This window comes from Thalassophryne amazonica, chromosome 4 (assembly GCF_902500255.1).
Source record: "Thalassophryne amazonica chromosome 4, fThaAma1.1, whole genome shotgun sequence".
Lineage (NCBI taxonomy): Eukaryota > Metazoa > Chordata > Actinopteri > Batrachoidiformes > Batrachoididae > Thalassophryne > Thalassophryne amazonica.
This window is the reverse complement of record NC_047106.1, coordinates 28,074,826-28,093,685: the sequence shown is the minus strand read 5'-3', so window position 1 is coordinate 28,093,685 and position 18,860 is coordinate 28,074,826. Positions and strand designations below refer to the sequence as shown.

The 18,860-nt window shown below is 38.1% G+C and overlaps 1 protein-coding gene across 3 annotated transcripts in view; it reads left to right on the top strand.

The window, feature by feature from the left end:
• Positions 1-18,860, top strand: part of arhgef12a (Rho guanine nucleotide exchange factor (GEF) 12a) — a 194,334-nt gene that overhangs the window by 112,979 nt on the left and 62,495 nt on the right. For 2 of the 3 annotated variants that reach the window (XM_034169299.1, XM_034169298.1), the window contains exons 2-4: positions 1,184-1,204; positions 4,143-4,234; positions 14,679-14,744. In XM_034169299.1, coding sequence (XP_034025190.1) covers positions 1,184-1,204; positions 4,143-4,234; positions 14,679-14,744 — 179 coding nt within the window. The remainder of the gene's footprint in view (positions 1-1,183; positions 1,205-4,142; positions 4,235-14,678; positions 14,745-18,860) is intronic. The other variant, XM_034169300.1, reaches the window with a different exon arrangement.

Sequence of the window (18,860 nt, the reverse complement as noted above, 5' to 3'; positions counted from 1 at the left end):
TATTAGTGTTATTATTATCTATTTACTATACTGTGTAGACATTCTCATCTTTTTGAAAAGTAATATGTTATCAAAGCACATCCATAACATTTAAGGCATATTCTAAAGGATTTTAAACATCTCTAGATCGGATTTGGTTTGCTTTCCTTCTTTCTTATTTTATTAGTTCTTATGATTGTATTATAAAATATTTTAAACATGATCTCGCTCATGGGCAAATATTCCTTCTTTCCATTGTTCTTAGGTTTCTTTTTAAAAATTGATAGCAAAATGATATTTGCCGCCCTCCACTTTTTTGTGCTGATCTGAAAAGTCATAATTTTTGTCAATAAAAACCATCATCCAATCTGCTCTGGGGGTGTGATTCATCGTATCGATACACAAACTCCAGGGAGAATTTTAGTAGAATTGGAAGATTGAGCTCATTCAGTTCATAGCATAATGAAATGTAAGTCACAGAAATTAATAGGAATTTCCCTGTTTTTGTTTGATGGTAGACAAAAAATAAATAAATAAATAATACAGACATAATTCCATAAATGTACTTCAAAGACGCCAATGGAGCTGAGGCCAGTTTTACTGAGCCTGGTGTGGTTTGCAACATTTTCTAACATCTGTGTTGAAATGCATACGGTTAAAAGTTTTACACTGGGCATCACCATTTATCCAGTCGAGGTATTTCTATTCAGGTACGCAAAGTCAACCACCTGCATTTGGTCTTGTTGATTCTGAGTTGTCTGTGAAACATCAACTCATTGTACAAATGTTTGATTTCTTGAAATTCCTCACATCCTGAAATCACTGCACCTCTGTGTCAGTCTGTAATACTAATCAGTCTAAAGTCAGGCAGATTTGGTGGGGGGGGGCAAAAGATGCAATTAGGATATGATTATTATGCTGTGAAGTCTACGAGGAACTAAACTGAAGCACACATACACAGAGCTGAAATCTGAGGGGCGGAGGACATTTGACCTGGAAAATGGCCTTAATCTGCAGCAGAAGAAGACTGATGTTTAATCAGGATTATTGTGTTTACTGCTGTATGCCCTCAGGAATGGCTGTTCCAGGCTTTCACCCTCCATATAAAGATGAACTGCCCATCTTGATGATATTTTTACTGTAGTTATTCATTATCATATTATTGTTGTTACGCAGTAATGACTATTTCTGTTTTATTTTACAGGTTTCCCAAGAAAGCAAACAGGTATGAATTTTTATTTTCTGCTTTCATTGGAAAGAGCCGTGTGCACGTATGGTTAGTTTACTGTGCAGCGTCTGACTCACGACCAAACACCAGTGTGTGACATACGCAGCTCTGCAGAGGAGGGAGCTCAGGCTGGTTTTACTGGGCCTGGTGTGCTATAATACAGACCGTCTTAAAGAGTTTGGACCAAACACACCCCCGCCTCGCTCTCATGTACACACAGCGAGTGAGGGACAAAGGCATCCCTTTTCTAAGGGTGGCCCATCACTGCCTTTCACTGTGTGAACCAAACAGCCTTTCACAGTCGGGGCCCGTATAGATGGACGCAGCCTTACATAGCCTGTTGAGGCTCAGGCTGGAGTCTGGCCTTGTGGCACCTCCTCTGAGGAGCGTCCTTTATCAGCAGGGCGACTCCACATCCTCTTTGGCTGTCACATTATACAGTAGACACACTCGGCATGATTCATATACCAGAAGCTCTTTTAGTTACATTATTCTCCAGTCTGAAGTTAACTGTTGTTAGTCCATCCCAGCCAGCTAAAAAACAATAAACCTTATTATCTTGTAACTCACCAAATTAAAAAGAGCATGTTACGAGATGAACTGGTTTGTTGGGTGTGAACTTTGATGCACCATATCAATTAAAAAAAGGAAAGAGAAAAAAAAAAACAAGAAGCAACTTTGTTTTGTTTGTGTAATATCCTGTAGACATGTCTGCCACCTTCTGGATGGCAAGTAGAAAATTAGAAATGGCGAAAATTTGAAGCGGTGACTCCCCTTCACATCATCAGCATCAGATAGCAACTGTGGAGAGAAATTTGATACCCACTACATGAACAAATACTGAATAAAAAATATGGAAAACAACAGGAAGGAAAAACTGGAATTAATCAGTTGATAAAACATTTGGCAGGAGATTATGATAAAATGTTGTCATTACTTCAGATCACTGATAGCAAACTCAAAACACTGTTGGGAACATTTTTGGAACCTTTGCAACACCCATGTTTTGAAATACTATTCTGGACTCTGTAGCAAAACGAGGAATATCTTGTGCTGTGCTAAAGGGGATCTCATTGCATCACCAACTGTTTTGAAATGTTAACAAATCCATTTTCCACGTTTGGTTTTGAAACATATTAAAACACAACAATGAACTAGACAATGTTTTGATTAACAAACAAGACACGTAACAATGACAATATCAGTGGTTTTGACAGCAAAAATGTAGACAAGCAGGTGGGTGAGTGAGTGAGTCCATCCCAGCTAGTTTTATTAGTCAAGAACTCAAAAGCAAAAAATACTGTCATCTTCTAAGTCACCACGTAAAAAAGAAAAAGGCACGAGAGTCAACCGAATAGATTAGATTTCAGTTGGATTTCTTTTATTTGTATTTTTTTTAATTCACTGTCACATATTACTGTACGTAAAAATTAAATGACATTTTACATACCCCAGGCAAAATAAAACACTGTGTGCAACATCTGAATGATTAATACACATAATAAATATGGGCCATGAGAAAATATGAGTCTTAAAAATACAACTAAAAGGCAGCGTGAAAGAAAATGCTATCATTAAAAACAGGACTAAATGGCATCAAAAATAAAACACGATCATTAAAAGCAAATTCACATTCTGAAATAAAAGTCACAGTTCACATGTTCTGATTTTTCAGATCAGGGAGACAGACACCCTCTCTACTTTTAAGATTAGGCTTAAAACTTTCCTTTTTGCTAAAGCTTATAGTTAGGGCTGGATCAGGTGACCCTGAACCATCCCTTAGTTATGCTGCTATAGACGTAGACTGCTGGGGGGTTCCCATGATGCACTGTTTCTTTTCTCTTTTGCTCTGTATGCACCACTCTGCATTTAATCATTAGTGATCGATCTCTGCTCCCCTCCACAGCATGTCTTTTTCCTGGTTCTCTCCCTCAGCCCCAACCAGTCCCAGCAGAAGACTGCCCCTCCCTGAGCCTGGTTCTGCTGGAGGTTTCTTCCTATTAAAAGGGAGTTTTTCCTTCCCACTGTAGCCAAGTGCTTGCTCACAGGGGGTCGTTTTGACCATTGGGGTTTTACATAATTATTGTATGGCCTTGCCTTACAATATAAAGCGCCTTGGGGCAACTGTTTGTTGTGATTTGGCGCTATATAAAAAAAAAAAAATTGATTGATTGATTGATTTAGCAGTCTGCTGTGGGGAAGAAGCTTTTTGACAGGCTTTGTGGTCCTTCAGCAAATGCTCCTGTACATTCTCCCTGACTGCAGCAGAGAGAAGGGGTTGTGAATAGCAGATTAGGTAAAATATGATGCACAAGATCAATCCCAAAAGTATTTCAGTTTTGCCTAAGTGATATTCCTTATCCTTACATGTGTAAGCTCTGCCCCTCAACATCTGCTCATGAGCAGAGTTTAGCTGGCAACCGTAGGCAGAAACATAATGTTCCACTACATAGGCAAATACGAGCTGAAAAATGAAACAGACAGTGACGTAATACTAGATTAAAGAATAGTTGGTGTCACTTTTCGTCAGTACTGCAAATTAGTGATAGTTAACTCGAAAAATTACTTAAAATCCTTTGAAACACTCACATTCCAAACATTTATTGAGGAAAATATGAATGCTGGCACCTGCTGGATAGTTCAGAATTGGGCATCCACATTAAATTATGAATTTCATATTTAAAATTTACAGTCAGTACAGGGTCTGTATGTGCACTAACGTGAACGTTGATTGTTTATTATAGTGTACCAAAATGCATTATTCTACCTGATCTACGCAGAAAATGAAGAAAGAAATTAAAAGTTATTGTTCATTAAAAAAACAAAACAAATGTAACTAGTGTGGCTGTTTGGTGCTTATTCCAAACTGTTCCAGTTGTTTTTAATTATTTGAGGTTTGCTGTTTTTGTAAGTGTCTTTCTTTCTCTCTCTCTAGAACCAGCAGCCTTCTCAGTAAAGACCATCCCCCAGACAAGAAATCCAAAAGTGATAAATCCTCACTTCCTTCCAATGAGTTTGACCCGACAGGTAACTTGTCCTTTTTAAGTCTCTTTCACTTTGTTTTTCCATCTCTCCATCAATCTTATGTTCATTCAGTGTCACCATATTCCTAAAACTGATCTTTCCCATTTTGTCCCCCCACCTGTGTTTGCAATACTTTTGTCCTGTGAGTCACCTCTTGCTCTCTTGCAAGCACATGTACATGAACACAGTCTAAAAAATAAATAAATAAATATATAAATAAAAACCTGTGATGATTGCAATTTGCATAAAACATTCTGGGATGCTGAAAAGTATATTGTGTTCTGTCCTTTGTGCTGTTGTTAAAAACTAAAAACATTTATGTTTGACTTGTGAGGTCTCAATTATTAGGACTGTTTGGGTCTAATTTATGGAGTGGTACAACTGTTGTTTTTCTGGGAACCCACATGAATGACGTCAGGTGTCGGTTACATGGTATGTCATCACTGGCGAGAAGCAAGTGAACAATTCAGTATTCTGTCATAACACAGAATTTTAATGAGTGGATTTACTGTCCACACAGTTCCATGTTTTGTGCATGTGTGCTCAATCCAGGCTGGAATTTATGCCTGCTAGAATTTTTTGACATACATCAAATGTCACTATTTTGTGCTTCAAGTCATCAATGCTTTAGTCAATACTATAAGGAGGCTGTCTCATATGTTTCACAAGGCTTCAGCTCATCAAAAAACAAAAAATAAAACACAAACAAAAAAAGTGACTCTTAACGATCACTACCATTGCATTATACAGCACTGCTTCTGTTCATCTGTACATCCGATGCTTCAACCACCAAGGGACTAGACTGCAAATATGCTTTGGAAACCACACAGGAGCTCACACTAACACGACAGGGCAGGCAAGCACAAGAAGAGATGGGTACACAAAAAAAGCGTATGCTCCCCCCACCCCCTTTCCCTTGGGGGCATCCAGTAGCCAGTGGTAACTAGCAGGGGGGAAAAAAAGATGGCAAAATTAAAAAGGTTATTTGCATTGGTGACCATTTTAGTTTACATTTAGACCCCTGAAAGAATCAGACTATAAGTCAACTTTTTTTTTTTTACTTGTTTGGCTGGTCCTGTGACTTATATTTACTGTGTTATCTCCAGTCACAAGATGGCCCCATCAGCATGAATGACAAGCTGCTCCTATAGCCTGATGTAAGTGAAGTACTGTCTGATAATCACTCTAGAGTAGAAGATGGTTGTAATGCACCATTAAGCTGGATGCCAACTGTCATAAAACAAGAAGATGTTGATTTGAATAACGAGGATGTGCTGGTTCTTTGAGAATGATTGAAATGAATAAATCATGCCCTCAAACTGAAAGACCACACTTTTGAAAACGAGAGGGAATAACCTTCATATGCTTTTGAATAAAGATAGGGAGCAACCTTCACATTACTTGGCACTCGACTTGTTTTCACTTTGTTGGGCAGCTGTTGGACAACAAAGAAGACTGCTAGGCTAAGGTAAGGATAACTATAATATTTTTAAAACATATCAATTAAAAAGCTTATTTACATTTATTTTGCTAAATGCACACATTTAGCTCCTTGATGTTTTTGTCTGTTCACTGGTGAAACGAAGCAGCTTGCTCTTGAGTTCTTATAAGGTTTATTATCTTGTGAGCTTCACCTCACTAATGTGGTGTTTACGTTATAAATAAATCATGTGTTGATTAACTTAATATTGCTTCTTGTTGGAAGAAGCAGTTGCACCACATTTAAAAAATAACTGACTTATACACCGGCTTATTGACCAATGTGAGTTACGTATATACTTTTTCCCTTTTCGTGACTCATTTTTGGACACCTGCTGCCAGACCACCAATAACCAGCAAAAATCTATTTAAGCATAAAAATTCAAAAAGAAAAAATAATATAGCACCTTCAACTGCACCACAGACTAAAACAGTTAAATGTGGTCTATTAAACATTAGGTCTCTCTCTTCTAAGTCCCTGTTAGTAAATGATTTATTCTGCCTTACAGAAACCTGGTTACAGCAGGATATGTTAGTTTAAATGAGTCAACACCCCGGAGTCACACTAACTGTCAAAATGCTCGAAGCACGGGTCAAGGAGGAGGAGTAGCAGCAGTCTTCCACTCCAGCTTATTAATTAATCAAAAACGCAGACAGAGCTTTAATTCATTTGAATGCTTGACTCTTAGTCTTGTCCATCCAAATTGGAAGTCTCAAAAACCAGTTTTATTTGTTATTATCTATCGTCCACCTGGTCGTTACTGTGAGTTTCTTTGTGATTTTTCAGACCTTTTGTCTGACTTAGTGCTTAGCTCAGATAAGGTAATTATAGTGGGTGATTTTAACATCCACATAGATGCTGAGAATGACAGCCTCAGCACTGCATTTAATCTATTATTAGACTCAGTTGGCTTTGCTCAAAATGTAAATGAGCCCACCCACCACCTTAGCCACACTTTAGATCTTGTTCTGACATATGGCATAGAAATTGAAGACTTAACAGTATTCCCTGAAAACCCCTTTTTGTCTGATCATTTCTTAATAACATTTACATTTACTTTAATGGACTACCCAGTAGTGGGGAATAAGTTTCATTACAGTAAAAGTCTTTCTGAAAGCGCTGTAACTAGGTTTAAGGATATGATTCCTTCTTTGTTATGTTCTTCAATGCCATATACCAACACAGTGCAGAGTAGCTACCTAAACTCTGTGAGTGAGATAGATTATCTTGTCAATAGCTTTACATCCTCATTGTGCATAACTTTGGATGCTGTAGCTCCTCTGAAAAAGAAAGCCTTAAATCAGAAGTGCCTGACTCCGTGGTATAACCCACAAACTCGCAGCTTAAAGCAGATAACCCGTAAGCTGGAGAGGAAATGGCGTCTCACTAATTTAGAAGATCTTTATTTAGCCTGGAAAAAGAGTCTGTTGCTCTATAAAAAAGCCCTCCGTAAAGCTAGGACATCTTACTATTCATCACTAATTGAAGAAAATAAGAACAACCCCAGGTTTCTTTTCAGCAGTGTAGCCAGGCTGACAAAGAGTCAGAGCTCTGTTGAGCCGAGTATTCCTTTAACTTTAACTAGTAATGACTTCATGACTTTCTTTGCAAATAAAATTTTAACTATTACAGAAAAAATGATTCATAACCATCCCAAAGACATATCTTTATGTTCGACTGCTTTCAGTAATGCTGGTATTTGGTTAGACTCTTTCTGTCCGATTGTTCTGTCTGAGTTACTTTCATTAGTCACTTCCTCCAAACCATCAACATGTCTATTAGACCCCATTCCTACCAGGCTGCTCAAGGAAGCCCTACCATTAATTAATGCTTCTATCTTAAATATGATCAATCTATCTTTATTAGTTGGCTATGTACCACAGGCTTTTAAGGTGGCAGTAATTAAACCATTACTTAAAAAGCCATCACTTGACCCAGCTATCTTAGCTAATTATAGGCCAATCTCCAACCTTCCTTTTCTCTCAGAAATTCTTGAAAGGGTAGTTGTAAAACAGCTAACTGATCATCTGCAGAGGAATGGTCTATTTGAAGAGTTTCAGTCAGGTTTCAGAATTCATCATAGTACAGAAACAGCATTAGTGAAGGTTACAAATGATCTTCTTATGGCCTCAGACAGTGGACTCATCTCTGTGCTCGTCCTGTTAGACCTCAGTGCAGCTTTTGATACTGTTGACCATAAAATTTTATTACAGAGATTAGAGCATGCCATAGGTATTAAAGGCACTGAGCTGCGGTGGTTTGAATCATATTTATCTAATAGATTACAATTTGTTCATGTAAATGGGGAGTCTTCTTCACGGACTAAGGTTAATTATGGAGTTCCACAAGGTTCTGTGCTCGGACCGATTTTATTCACTTTATACATGCTTCCCTTAGGCAGTATTATTAGAAAGCATTGCTTAAATTTTCATTGTTATGCAGATGATACCCAGCACCAGAGGACACACACCAATTAGTTAAACTGCAGGAATGCCTTTCAGACATAAAGACATGGATGACCTCTAATTTCCTGCTTTTAAATTCAGATAAAACTGAAGTTATTGTACTTGGCCCCACAAATCTTAGAAACATGGTGTCTAACCAGAATCTTACTCTGAATGCCATTACCCTGACTTCCAGTAATACTGTGAGAAATCTTGGAGTCATTTTTGATCAGGATATGTCCATCAATGCGCATATTAAGCAAATATGTAGGACTTCTTTTTTGCATTTGCGCAATATCTCTAAAATTAGAAAGGTCTTGTTTCAGAGTGATGCTGAAAAGCTAATTCATGCATTTATTTCCTGTAGGCTGGACTATTGTAATTCATTATTATCAGGTTGCCCTAAAAGTTCCCTGAAAAGCCTTCAGTTAATTCAGTTAAGACTAGAAGGAGAGAGCATATCTCACCCATATTGGCCCCTCTTCATTGGCTTCCTGTTAATTTTAGAATAGAATTTAAAATTCTTCTTCTTACTTATAAGGTTTTGAATAATCAGGTCCCATCTTATCTTAGGGACCTCATAGTACCATATCACCCCAATAGAGCGCTTCGCTCTCAGACTGCAGGCTTACTTGTAGTTCCTAGGGTTTTTAAGAGTAGAATGGGAGGCAGAGCATTCAGCTTTCAGGCTCCTCTCCTGTGGAACCAGCTCCCAATTCAGATTAGGGAGACAGACACCCTCTCTACTTTTAAGATTAAGCTTAAAACTTTCCTTTTTGAAAAAGCTTATAGTATAGACTGCTGGGGGGTTTCCCATGATGCACCCAGTGTTTCTTTTTATTCACCTATTTTTGCTCTGTATGCACCACTCTGCTTTTAATCATTGGTGATTGATCTCTGCTCTCTTCCACAGCATTTCTTTTTCCTGATTCCCTCTCCTCAGCCCCAACCAGTCCCAGCAGAAGACTGCCCCTCCCTGAGCCTGGTTCTGCTGGAGGTTTCTTCCTGTTAAAAGGGAGTTTTCCTTCCCACTGTCGCCAAGTGCTTGTTCATAGGGGGTCGTTTTGACCGTTGGGGTTTTTCTGTAATTATTGTATGGCTTTTGCCTTACAATATAAAGCGCCTTGGGGCGACTGTTGTGATTTGGCGCTATATAAATAAAATTGATTTGATTTGATTTGACAGCTGTGATGGATTCTCCAGTACAACAAATATGGTATATTAGAATAATGATAATGCTCTTTGTTTTGGACAGTCCATATGAATATTTTTTAGCCCGCATTGGCGGTTTAAGTTGCTCATTGTAGGACTTGAATAAGATCTGAGTCTAATTAATATTTATTACTTATTTAAAGCCAATTTTCAAAAATTGGAACATTTGAGCTTTTTGTTGTTTTTACATTTTGTTTCTTGGGCACTTTGAAACACACTCTCTCACTCATACAGGAACATTGAGTCACTGGAGTGCACGTGAAGCCACAAGCTAGGAAACTGTCTTTGTGGTGCTGGTCCCAGTTGCAGGGTTTCTTCCTGTTGGCTTTTTTCAACAGGCTAGAAAGACATCAAAATGTATATAAATTGGAGCAGTCCTGCAGGAGTGGAGCAGACATGTTGTGAGAGTACCAATTTTTTAACTTTTTTCTTCCTCATTATTCTTTACTTATAAGATGTTCAGTGAAGCTGAATTGACAAAATTAATTTCAACAATTTTTGTGTTCTTTGGGCTACAGCCTAAATTGTACAACCCCTGGCAAAAATTCTGGAATCACTGGCCTTGGAGGATGTTCATTCAGTTGTTTAATTTTGTAGAAAAAAAGCAGATCACAGACATGACACAAAACTAAAGTCATTTCAAATGGCAACTTTCTGGCTTTAAGAAACACTATAAGAAATCGGGAAAAAAAATTGTGGCAGTCAGTAACGGTTACTTTTTTAGACCAAGCAGAGGGAAAAAAAATATGGAATCACTCAATTCTGAGGAAGAAATTATGGAATCATGAAAAACAAAAGAACGCTCCAACACATCACTAGTATTTTGTTGCACCACCTCTGGCTTTTATAACAGCTTGCAGTCTCTGAGGCATGGACTTAATGAGTGACAAACAGTACTCTTCATCAATCTGGCTCCAACTTCTCTGATTGCTGTTGCCAGATCAGCTTTGCAGGTTGGAGCCTTGTCATGGACCATTTTCTTCAACTTCCACCAAAGATTTTCAATTGGATTAAGATCCAGACTATTTGCAGGCCATGACATTGACCCTATGTGTCTTTTTGCAAGGAATGTTTTCACAGTTTTTGCTCTATGGCCAGATGCATTATCATCTTGAAAAATGATTTCATCATCCCCAAACATCCTTTCAATTGATGGGATAAGAAAAGTGTCCAAAATATCAACGTAAACTTGTGCATTTATTGATGATGTAATGACAGCCATCTCCCCAGTGCCTTTACCTGACATGCAGCCCCATATCATCAATGACTGGAAATTTACATGTTCTCTTCAGGCAGTCATCTTTATAAATCTCATTGGAACAGCACCAAACAAAAGTTCCAGCATCATCACCTTGCCCAATGCAGAGTCAAGATTCATCACTGAATATGACTTTCATCCAGTCATCCACAGCCCATGATTGCTTTTCCTTAGCCCATTGTAACCTTGTTTTTTTCTGTTTAGGTGTTAATGATGGCTTTCGTTTAGCTTTTCTGTATGTTAATCCCATTTCCTTTAGGTGGTTTCTTACAGTTCAGTCACAGACGTTGACTCCAGTTTCCTCCCATTCATTCCTCATTTGTTTTGTTGTGCATTTTCGATTTTTGAGACATATTGCTTTACGTTTTCTGTCTTGACGCTTGATGTCTTCCTTGGTCTACCAGTATGTTTGCCTTTAACAACCTTCCCATGTTGTTTGTATTTGGTCCAGAGTTTAGACACAGCTGACTGTGAACAACCAACATCTTTTGCAACATTGCGTGATGATTTACCCTCATTTAAGAGTTTGATAATCCTCTCCTTTGTTTCAATTGACATCTCTCGTGTTGGAGCCATGATTCATGTCAGTCCACTTGGTGCAACAGCTCTCCAAGGTGTGATCACTCCTTTTTAGATGCAGACTAACGAGCAGATCTGATTTGATGCAGGTGTTAGTTTTGGGGATGAAAATTTACAGGGTGATTCCATAATTTATTCCTCAGAATTGACTGAGTCCATATTTTTTTCCCTCTGCTTGGTCTAAAAAAGTAACCGTTACTGACTGCCACAATTTTTTTTCCTGATTTCTTATAGTGTTTCTTAAAGCCAGAAAGTTGCCATGTGAAATGACTTTAGTTTTGTGTCATGTCTGTGACCTGCTTTTTTCTACAAAATTAAACAACTGATTGAACAACCTCCGAGGCCGGTGATTCCATAATTTTTGCCAGGGGTTGTATACAATTGTGGTTTGATCAATGGTGGTGCAAGCCGTTTCTTCCCATTAAGAATGTCATACATTCCAGGCCTCCAGTGCACCATTCTTCTTGTACATCTGTAGATGCATTAGGAAGGACATTCGGCATAAAATTTGTGCCCATTTAACTGGATCAACTGTGGTGACCGCCAAAGCAAAAACAGTTGAAGCCAAAAGGAATGGGCTAGACAACAAAAATTGGAAAATATAATGTGCAGGGATGTACATGCCAAATATACTGTCTCTGTGTGGTCCAGTTGTTATATTTTATGATGAGATGGATTTTCCATTCTGAAGTTTAATCTGTTTCTTATCTGTTTTTTCACTTATTTTCTCACTGAAAAAAGTGAAGTGACAGTTTCTATGTCCATTGTTGTGTGTGTCTGATTCCTAACTGCAGTGAGCAGATTCACTCCATCTGAGACGGTTCACAAATACACACAACTAAAAATATAACCTCCCAGCTAATGGAAAGAAAAAAAAAAGTCATCCTTTCTATTTCTTCATTACTGGAAATCCCACTCAGTATGTAAATCATCTAACTGACATTATTTGTTCATGAGACTCCAAATATTTGCAATGCTGTAACTTAGGAGTTAAGCTTTTTTGGGGCGTGCGGGGGGCGGGGGGTGGGGTGGTTGTGTGTGTGTTTGTGTGTCATACTATAATAATAATCAGAAATAATTTATATTCCAGTACATTGTTGCAAAGTGCATTCAATCAATACAACAAACAAAAATTACAAAACACTCAAAAACAATGGACAAGAAAGGACAGAATGGCCCACTTTAGCCAATAAATTTATACATATCCATCAGATGCAAGTGAAAATATGAACCCCTTGTCCAAGATTAGAATATCAGATTAGGAAGTAGATGTTGGTACTAGAGGTGGTTATTTGTAGAAAGGTTACACTGCTTTACAATTAATATAAGCTACTGAACTCACAATGTTTCCCTCAGAGGACCAGTGAAACACTGATTTTCATGTTTCATTCTTCATATAATTTTACATAAAGAAGTGTCATTTATATGCTCATTGTGGTTATGTGGCTTGAAAGACACAGAAAGCCTCCACACATTTTATAGCATGCAACTAAAGTTTGAAGCTTACTGCTGGGGAGAAATTAATACTAAGTTCCAGACGGGTTTGACATGACGACACTCCTTGTGGTATTTACCAGCAATGGGGGCCTGTGCGATCTTAGATACGACTGAAGCTTCTGTCTTCAAAACAAAATACATAATCCTCTGTGGGCTTATCTCTGTGTGATGCAACTCAACACGGACAAGATGTGTTCACTGGGTGGTTGCACAAGACGTGCTTTCTGTTGTGTGCATGAAGCAGCACCATGCTAAAAAGTCTGTTTTATGTCCTTTCCTCTCAAGACTAAACATATGTTTGGATTAATGATTAAAGTGCATAGTAGCAACACAGACGGAATGGGCTGTTAACGTTAATTGAAAGCATGGGATTCAGATTCCACATTTTATTTGTCCCTGTGATTCAGATCTCAATTTCTGTCGCACACCAGCAGTTCGTTACCGTTTGTCGTTTTTTTTTTTTTTTTTTTGGTTATCTGCAACCTGCAGGGAGCCTTTAAAATCTTTATTATCTTTCCTGATATAGCATCTCTGATTTTGTGCTCCAGACACGTAGTATTCACATCCTCTGGAAATTTATTGTTTGTTTGGTATACACTCTAAAATGAGATCTTTATGTGCAATATTTAAAGTAAGTGCTTCCCAGTTAAAAAAAAAAAGTGGAAAAATATTGGTTATCCAAAATAAATAACAAATATGGCCATATTTTAAGCTTTGTCATCCTCCTGTGTCATTATTGGCAATATTTTGTGCAGCCAAAGCTCATTTGTTTACTTTAGCTTAATTTCTGGTGTCAGTGCCTTCAGCACAACCAAGAAACTCCTCCGACCAGTTGGTTCAACAGTGCAAGTAAATATTGAAGTTTTCATCTCAGTATTATTGCACTTTCAGTTGTAGTCTTTATGATTCTTTTAAAAAATTAAACTGAAAATGTGTTTCACATTCTACATGGCATTAAATAAGTCAATATACAGCACAGTTGCAAACTTAATACAATGCACTGCATTTTATAGAGTTAATAATTCTTGAGGTCCTGAGAAAAGTTTTTTTTTGTTCAAGTAACAGTGTTTTCTATAGACAAATCACCCACTTTAGAGCCCAATTTAGTAAAATATGGCTAAACTCAGTTTTCAGAAGTGGTGTCATATTTGCTTTTTGCTGCTGCATAGTTGGAAACTCGCATATGACAATTTGACGGCATTTTAGGGTGTTTCCACACCTGCATATTTTCGTCTGGTTAAACTGGACTCTGACTTTTTTTCTTTTTTTTTACGGGGGTCAGTAGAGTCTACAACTCCAGCAAATTAACCCCACCCCACCCCACCCCCCCCCAAAAGAAAATCCCATCTGCATCATCTCAACATCAGCTAGCTGCATCAAAAATGTCTTGCAAAATTAGAAACTCTTGCAAACACAGAGAATACAAACAAATATAAACTGCAGCTCATGCAACAGTTTAATCTTATAACATGTCTGCTGCAAATTCACACAACACACCAAAACACAAGTACTCATAACAGAAGTACTCGCAACACAAAAAGAGGTTTCTGCCCAGAGGATAGAAAAATACTAAGTCGTGCTGCATTGATAGACTGACACCTACTGAAGTGGAGGTCTTTTAAAATAGTGAAGTTTGCTCTCATGAAAAAAAAGAAGTTGTGATGTGATCCTGAAACTACAACACAACTTGCACGTTTTGTGTCCTGCACTTTCGGATGTGTTTGCATCATGCCTGCTTTCAATCCAAGCTTGTTCATTTTCAGTCTTCACTCCTGCCTGTATGGAACATTGTTTATTAATCAACCAACCTATTTGTTCATTCAGTTTTTCTTCTTCCATGATTTTCCCTCATGATTTTTCTCTTTCCTCTTTTGTGTTTTCTTTCCTTGTGTTGGTTCTTGTTTTTGTGTATGTGTGCATATTTCTGTGTGTTTGTGCACTGCTGTGGTGTAACTGTGTGGTGGGGGCTGTGAGAAGACGTTCTGGTGGTGGAGAAGAGTAGCAGCAGCACTGTGCTACCAGAGGGGAGGCCTGAGTCCTGTGGTAAGATGCTCCTGCTGGAATGGCCGGTGTGACAGCTGCACTTTTTCTGGTTTTACCTTCTGGTGTGAAGTTGCCACAGTGTTAAAGAAAGCTGGTTTGAGTTGTGATGGCTGAAAGACATCATTGAAGGAAAAAAGAAAGAAAACAAAAGATTTATTGGCATTAGGACTCTATGATTCATTGTAATGCAGTTGTAATGTCAATGTCAGCACTTGTCATTTTATAATTGTAAAAGGGCACAATTTAAATATCCATCTTCACATACTGCATTTTGTCACACTGTGGTCCGCATGCATCCCACCGTTAAAATGCATTAAACTTTATATTTTAGTAGACTTGACATGTTTGCTGAAAAGTTATCAATGTCTGCCTGAAGTTTACAGTAGAGCCCTGCGCGAGACTAATTTGTCTGTCCTGCTGAATTTCGGACCGTTACCGCCCACAGCTGCAGCATGTGTGTTACATTCCCGTCAATTTCCGCAATGTGCCTGTCCAGTTCTGTCCACTCCCACGAAACACTGAGAATTTATGCACATACAATAATAGAGATGCATTCATTTTGTGTCTCCTCCCGTCTCACGGGAGAAAACACGTCATTTAGGCTTTATTAAAGAGATTCATGTGGTTGTTTGTTTCAGTTCCCTAGCATGTATTTATTATGACGCACTGGTCACGAATAGTGCTACTAGCTGCATGTAGTAACTCGCTGTGCTGTGTCTGTGTCTCTCTGTTTGCTCGTGTTATGTCTGCTGTTCCTGTCAAATTATTTAAGATAAAAGTAGCATGTGGACATGTACACGTTACACTATTCTCCTTTGTTGACTGTATCATCCTGTTGCTTCTGTTTCCGCAGTTTGTTTGTTTTTTTTTGCTGCCCGTTACCGCCTGCAGCAAAGTTCTGACCGTTCGTTACCGCCAGATTTGCGTTGGGTCCCGCGGGACTAAATCCCATTGCAGCTCTCTAGTTTACAGTCTTTAACTTGTGAAGGATCACAGGTCTGCTTTTTTTTGTTGTTGTTGTTCCTTTGCCAGTGTGCATGCATCAAACACCTGCTGATCACTTCTGTCATTTATGTACATCAAGTATATTACATGGTACAAGGTCACTGTAAAATAGGTCATATCATGCAAAATCAGTTGTTTATTTCCATTTTACATCTTCATGTGTGTTCAAAGTCCGACGATTTTGTGAGTGCGCTCACAGAAAGGCTCCTGCTGTAAACGTAATTTAGGCCTGACAGGGAACACACACATAATGCTTTCATTTTAGCTCATATTATTAAAAGACATCCTCCCCCTCAATGGACCAGGATTGTCACTTTATTCCAAGCATCTTGGAAAAAAGACAAAAACCTTGTCATGCAAAGTGAAAATTGCTGTTTTATATTTTAACTGAGTTGCAAAATAAATGTTAAAATGCACTTCACAGTGCTTTTGATCATTAAACTTTGATAAGAAAATCATATTGCAAGACTCAAAATATTTCCAATAATAATTGCAGTATGACTTTTTTATCAAATTATGCAATCCTAATCTGCATTTAATTTATTGCAAAAAAGAAGCTATTTTCACTTTGAATGAATAACTGACAATCAAATAAACGTTTTCTCAGTGTTTATTGTTTAAGAAAATCCATACGTTAGACACCCACAAATTAGAAACAAATCGGAGGGTTAAACGTGTTGGTCTGAAAGCAAAATTGTAGGTATGTCATGTAAATTGGATTGAATTAGAGTGGCAGATTGTACAGCATCAACAGCCGTCTGTTTCTTCTGATGACATTGTGGTGTAGAGCCTGACTGATATGTCGGTTGGCCGATATGATCCTTTCATAAACATATTGGTATCAGCGTTATGTGTGCAGACATGAAAACTTTTATTTTACTGAATAAATGGTGCACAAAACACTTTGGCTGTTTGAAATGGGGTCATTAGATAGTTCATCCAGCATTGTTTGCAATGCTGTCAAGCATGGTTGGGAACCCCATCGCTATTTGGTCACATTAGCTACGAGACACAGAGCCAAAGCACCCAGCTGGCATACATTTTCAGTCACAGTGGGCATTTTACAGCAACAAGAGACAAGTGGTTACTGTGACACCAGCTAGAAAAGGCCAGAAAAGAGGAGAAGCGTTTTTTGTTTTTTAGTTTTTTTTGTTTGTTTGTTTTGCTAATGCTGAGCAATGTGATATGTCAACTGCCAATTTGAATGAAGGCAGCATGATGGCAGTGTGACACACAAGTCCAAATTTTGGACAGGTAGTGTACACTGGCTGGTTGTTGGTTATATTTATAGTTATTTTTAATAAAGTTCATGTTTAAAGTGTAAAACGTAGCTTACACTTACATTTCTGTTATTAGGGTTTGATGATGAAGTGTTAAGAATGAAATATATATATATATATATATATATATATATATATATATATATATATATATATATATCTCCACAGTACTCTACAGATATAACAGTATTGTGAATTTTTGTACTCCCTTATATCAGTACCAGTATCGACCCCCAGAAAATCCATAGCGGTCCGGCTGTACTCTAGTGTCCAGTTGAGGATTTTATATTTTATGTGGAATATCTTCTGCTGTCACCCTTTTATTTTAGAACCTAAGAACTTCACAGTTTAAAAGTATCTTTTTGGATGTGCCATTTGACATTTAACAGAACTATGAAAAACTTAGCTAAACATGACATGCATAAAATTATTTTCAAAAAGAACCAAAGCTGTACAGAGACAACACTTTTGTGAATATCAGGCCAAATCAACAAGTCTGTACTGTGTGACAGATTTATAGATTATGTTATGGAGTAATGTAAAAGGTTTTTCTTAAAATTTTCAGTTTATATGGCACATTGTTGTTTTTTGTGTCATGATATGTTGAGCATTTATGTTGATACGCCCTGAATCCTCTGCGGCACATTTCCTTGTGTTTCAGCAAAGGATGCTGATTACAGATGAGTTAAAGCACTGAATAATACATGAGGGTAAATGGATTAACGTGATCAGTGATCATGTCAGCACTGTTACTCTTAAGGTTTAAAGTATTGACCGGAATATCTACATCAACATCTCGAGGCAACTTCACTCCTGTTTCTGTATTAAAATTACTTTATCTGTTTTCTTGACTCTCCTTCCATTTATTCATCCACTTTCTCTCCTCCCTCACTCCCTTAGCTTTACCTCCCTGTATAGCACTCCTCCTCAACCTTGAGCTTTGGAGCTCCTCTAACTTCGCTCCATATTTTTTCGCACGTTCACACTGTCTACCGCTCCACCCTTCCAGTATCAATGGTTTCATCTCTCTGATATAGACTGTGCTGTTCGGGAAATCTCAGACGCAGCAAGAAACCAGTTCAGAGGTCATCTCATGACTCACACTCAGATAGCTCTGTGCCGAAAGGACATTTTAAGATACTTTATGAACACATGAAGATTCAACCTAGCAGTTAACGCTACAGTGAGTCAGATTTAGTGCCATCCAGTGGTTACATTAAAGACTGCATTATAGTTTTGTTTCCCTTCATTTTGATGAGCAAAACACATGATCTAACTTTTTACAAATATTAGGCTTCTCATTCCACTGCTGCTTTTATTCAGTATTCCAGCTGTGCTGGAAAACAAATGAAAAGTCGAGTAAGTAAGGTAATTATGTCCCTTTTGGGCTACTATACTGACGTGGTGAAAGATGGTGTCCTCCATGAGGGGCCCACTCCCATGTAGATATGAAGGGATCAGTTTAAGCTTATGAAAGCACATCTACTCATTCAGGGCTGTCCCTAAACAATTGGACAGTGGTGCTGCACCATGATGCAGATTTTCAAATTTAGGGGGTTCCCTCTCTGTTTCCAGGGTAGTCGTTTATTTTTTCCACATCATTACAAGCTTCTGAGCTTTCCCAGTCTATAAGCACTGGCGATGTGTGAAATCTTCAGTCAGTGAAGTGGCTGTGCATGCACATGAACACAGCCTGTAAAAACTGGCCTGTGGAGTCCAGGTTTTCCTCTAAAGCTACATTTATAAATCCACTGTGCACCCTGTTGACGAAGAGATAAGAACTCTGATCAAATCCGATAATCAGTCTGATAAAAGCATTTTTTTTTTTTTT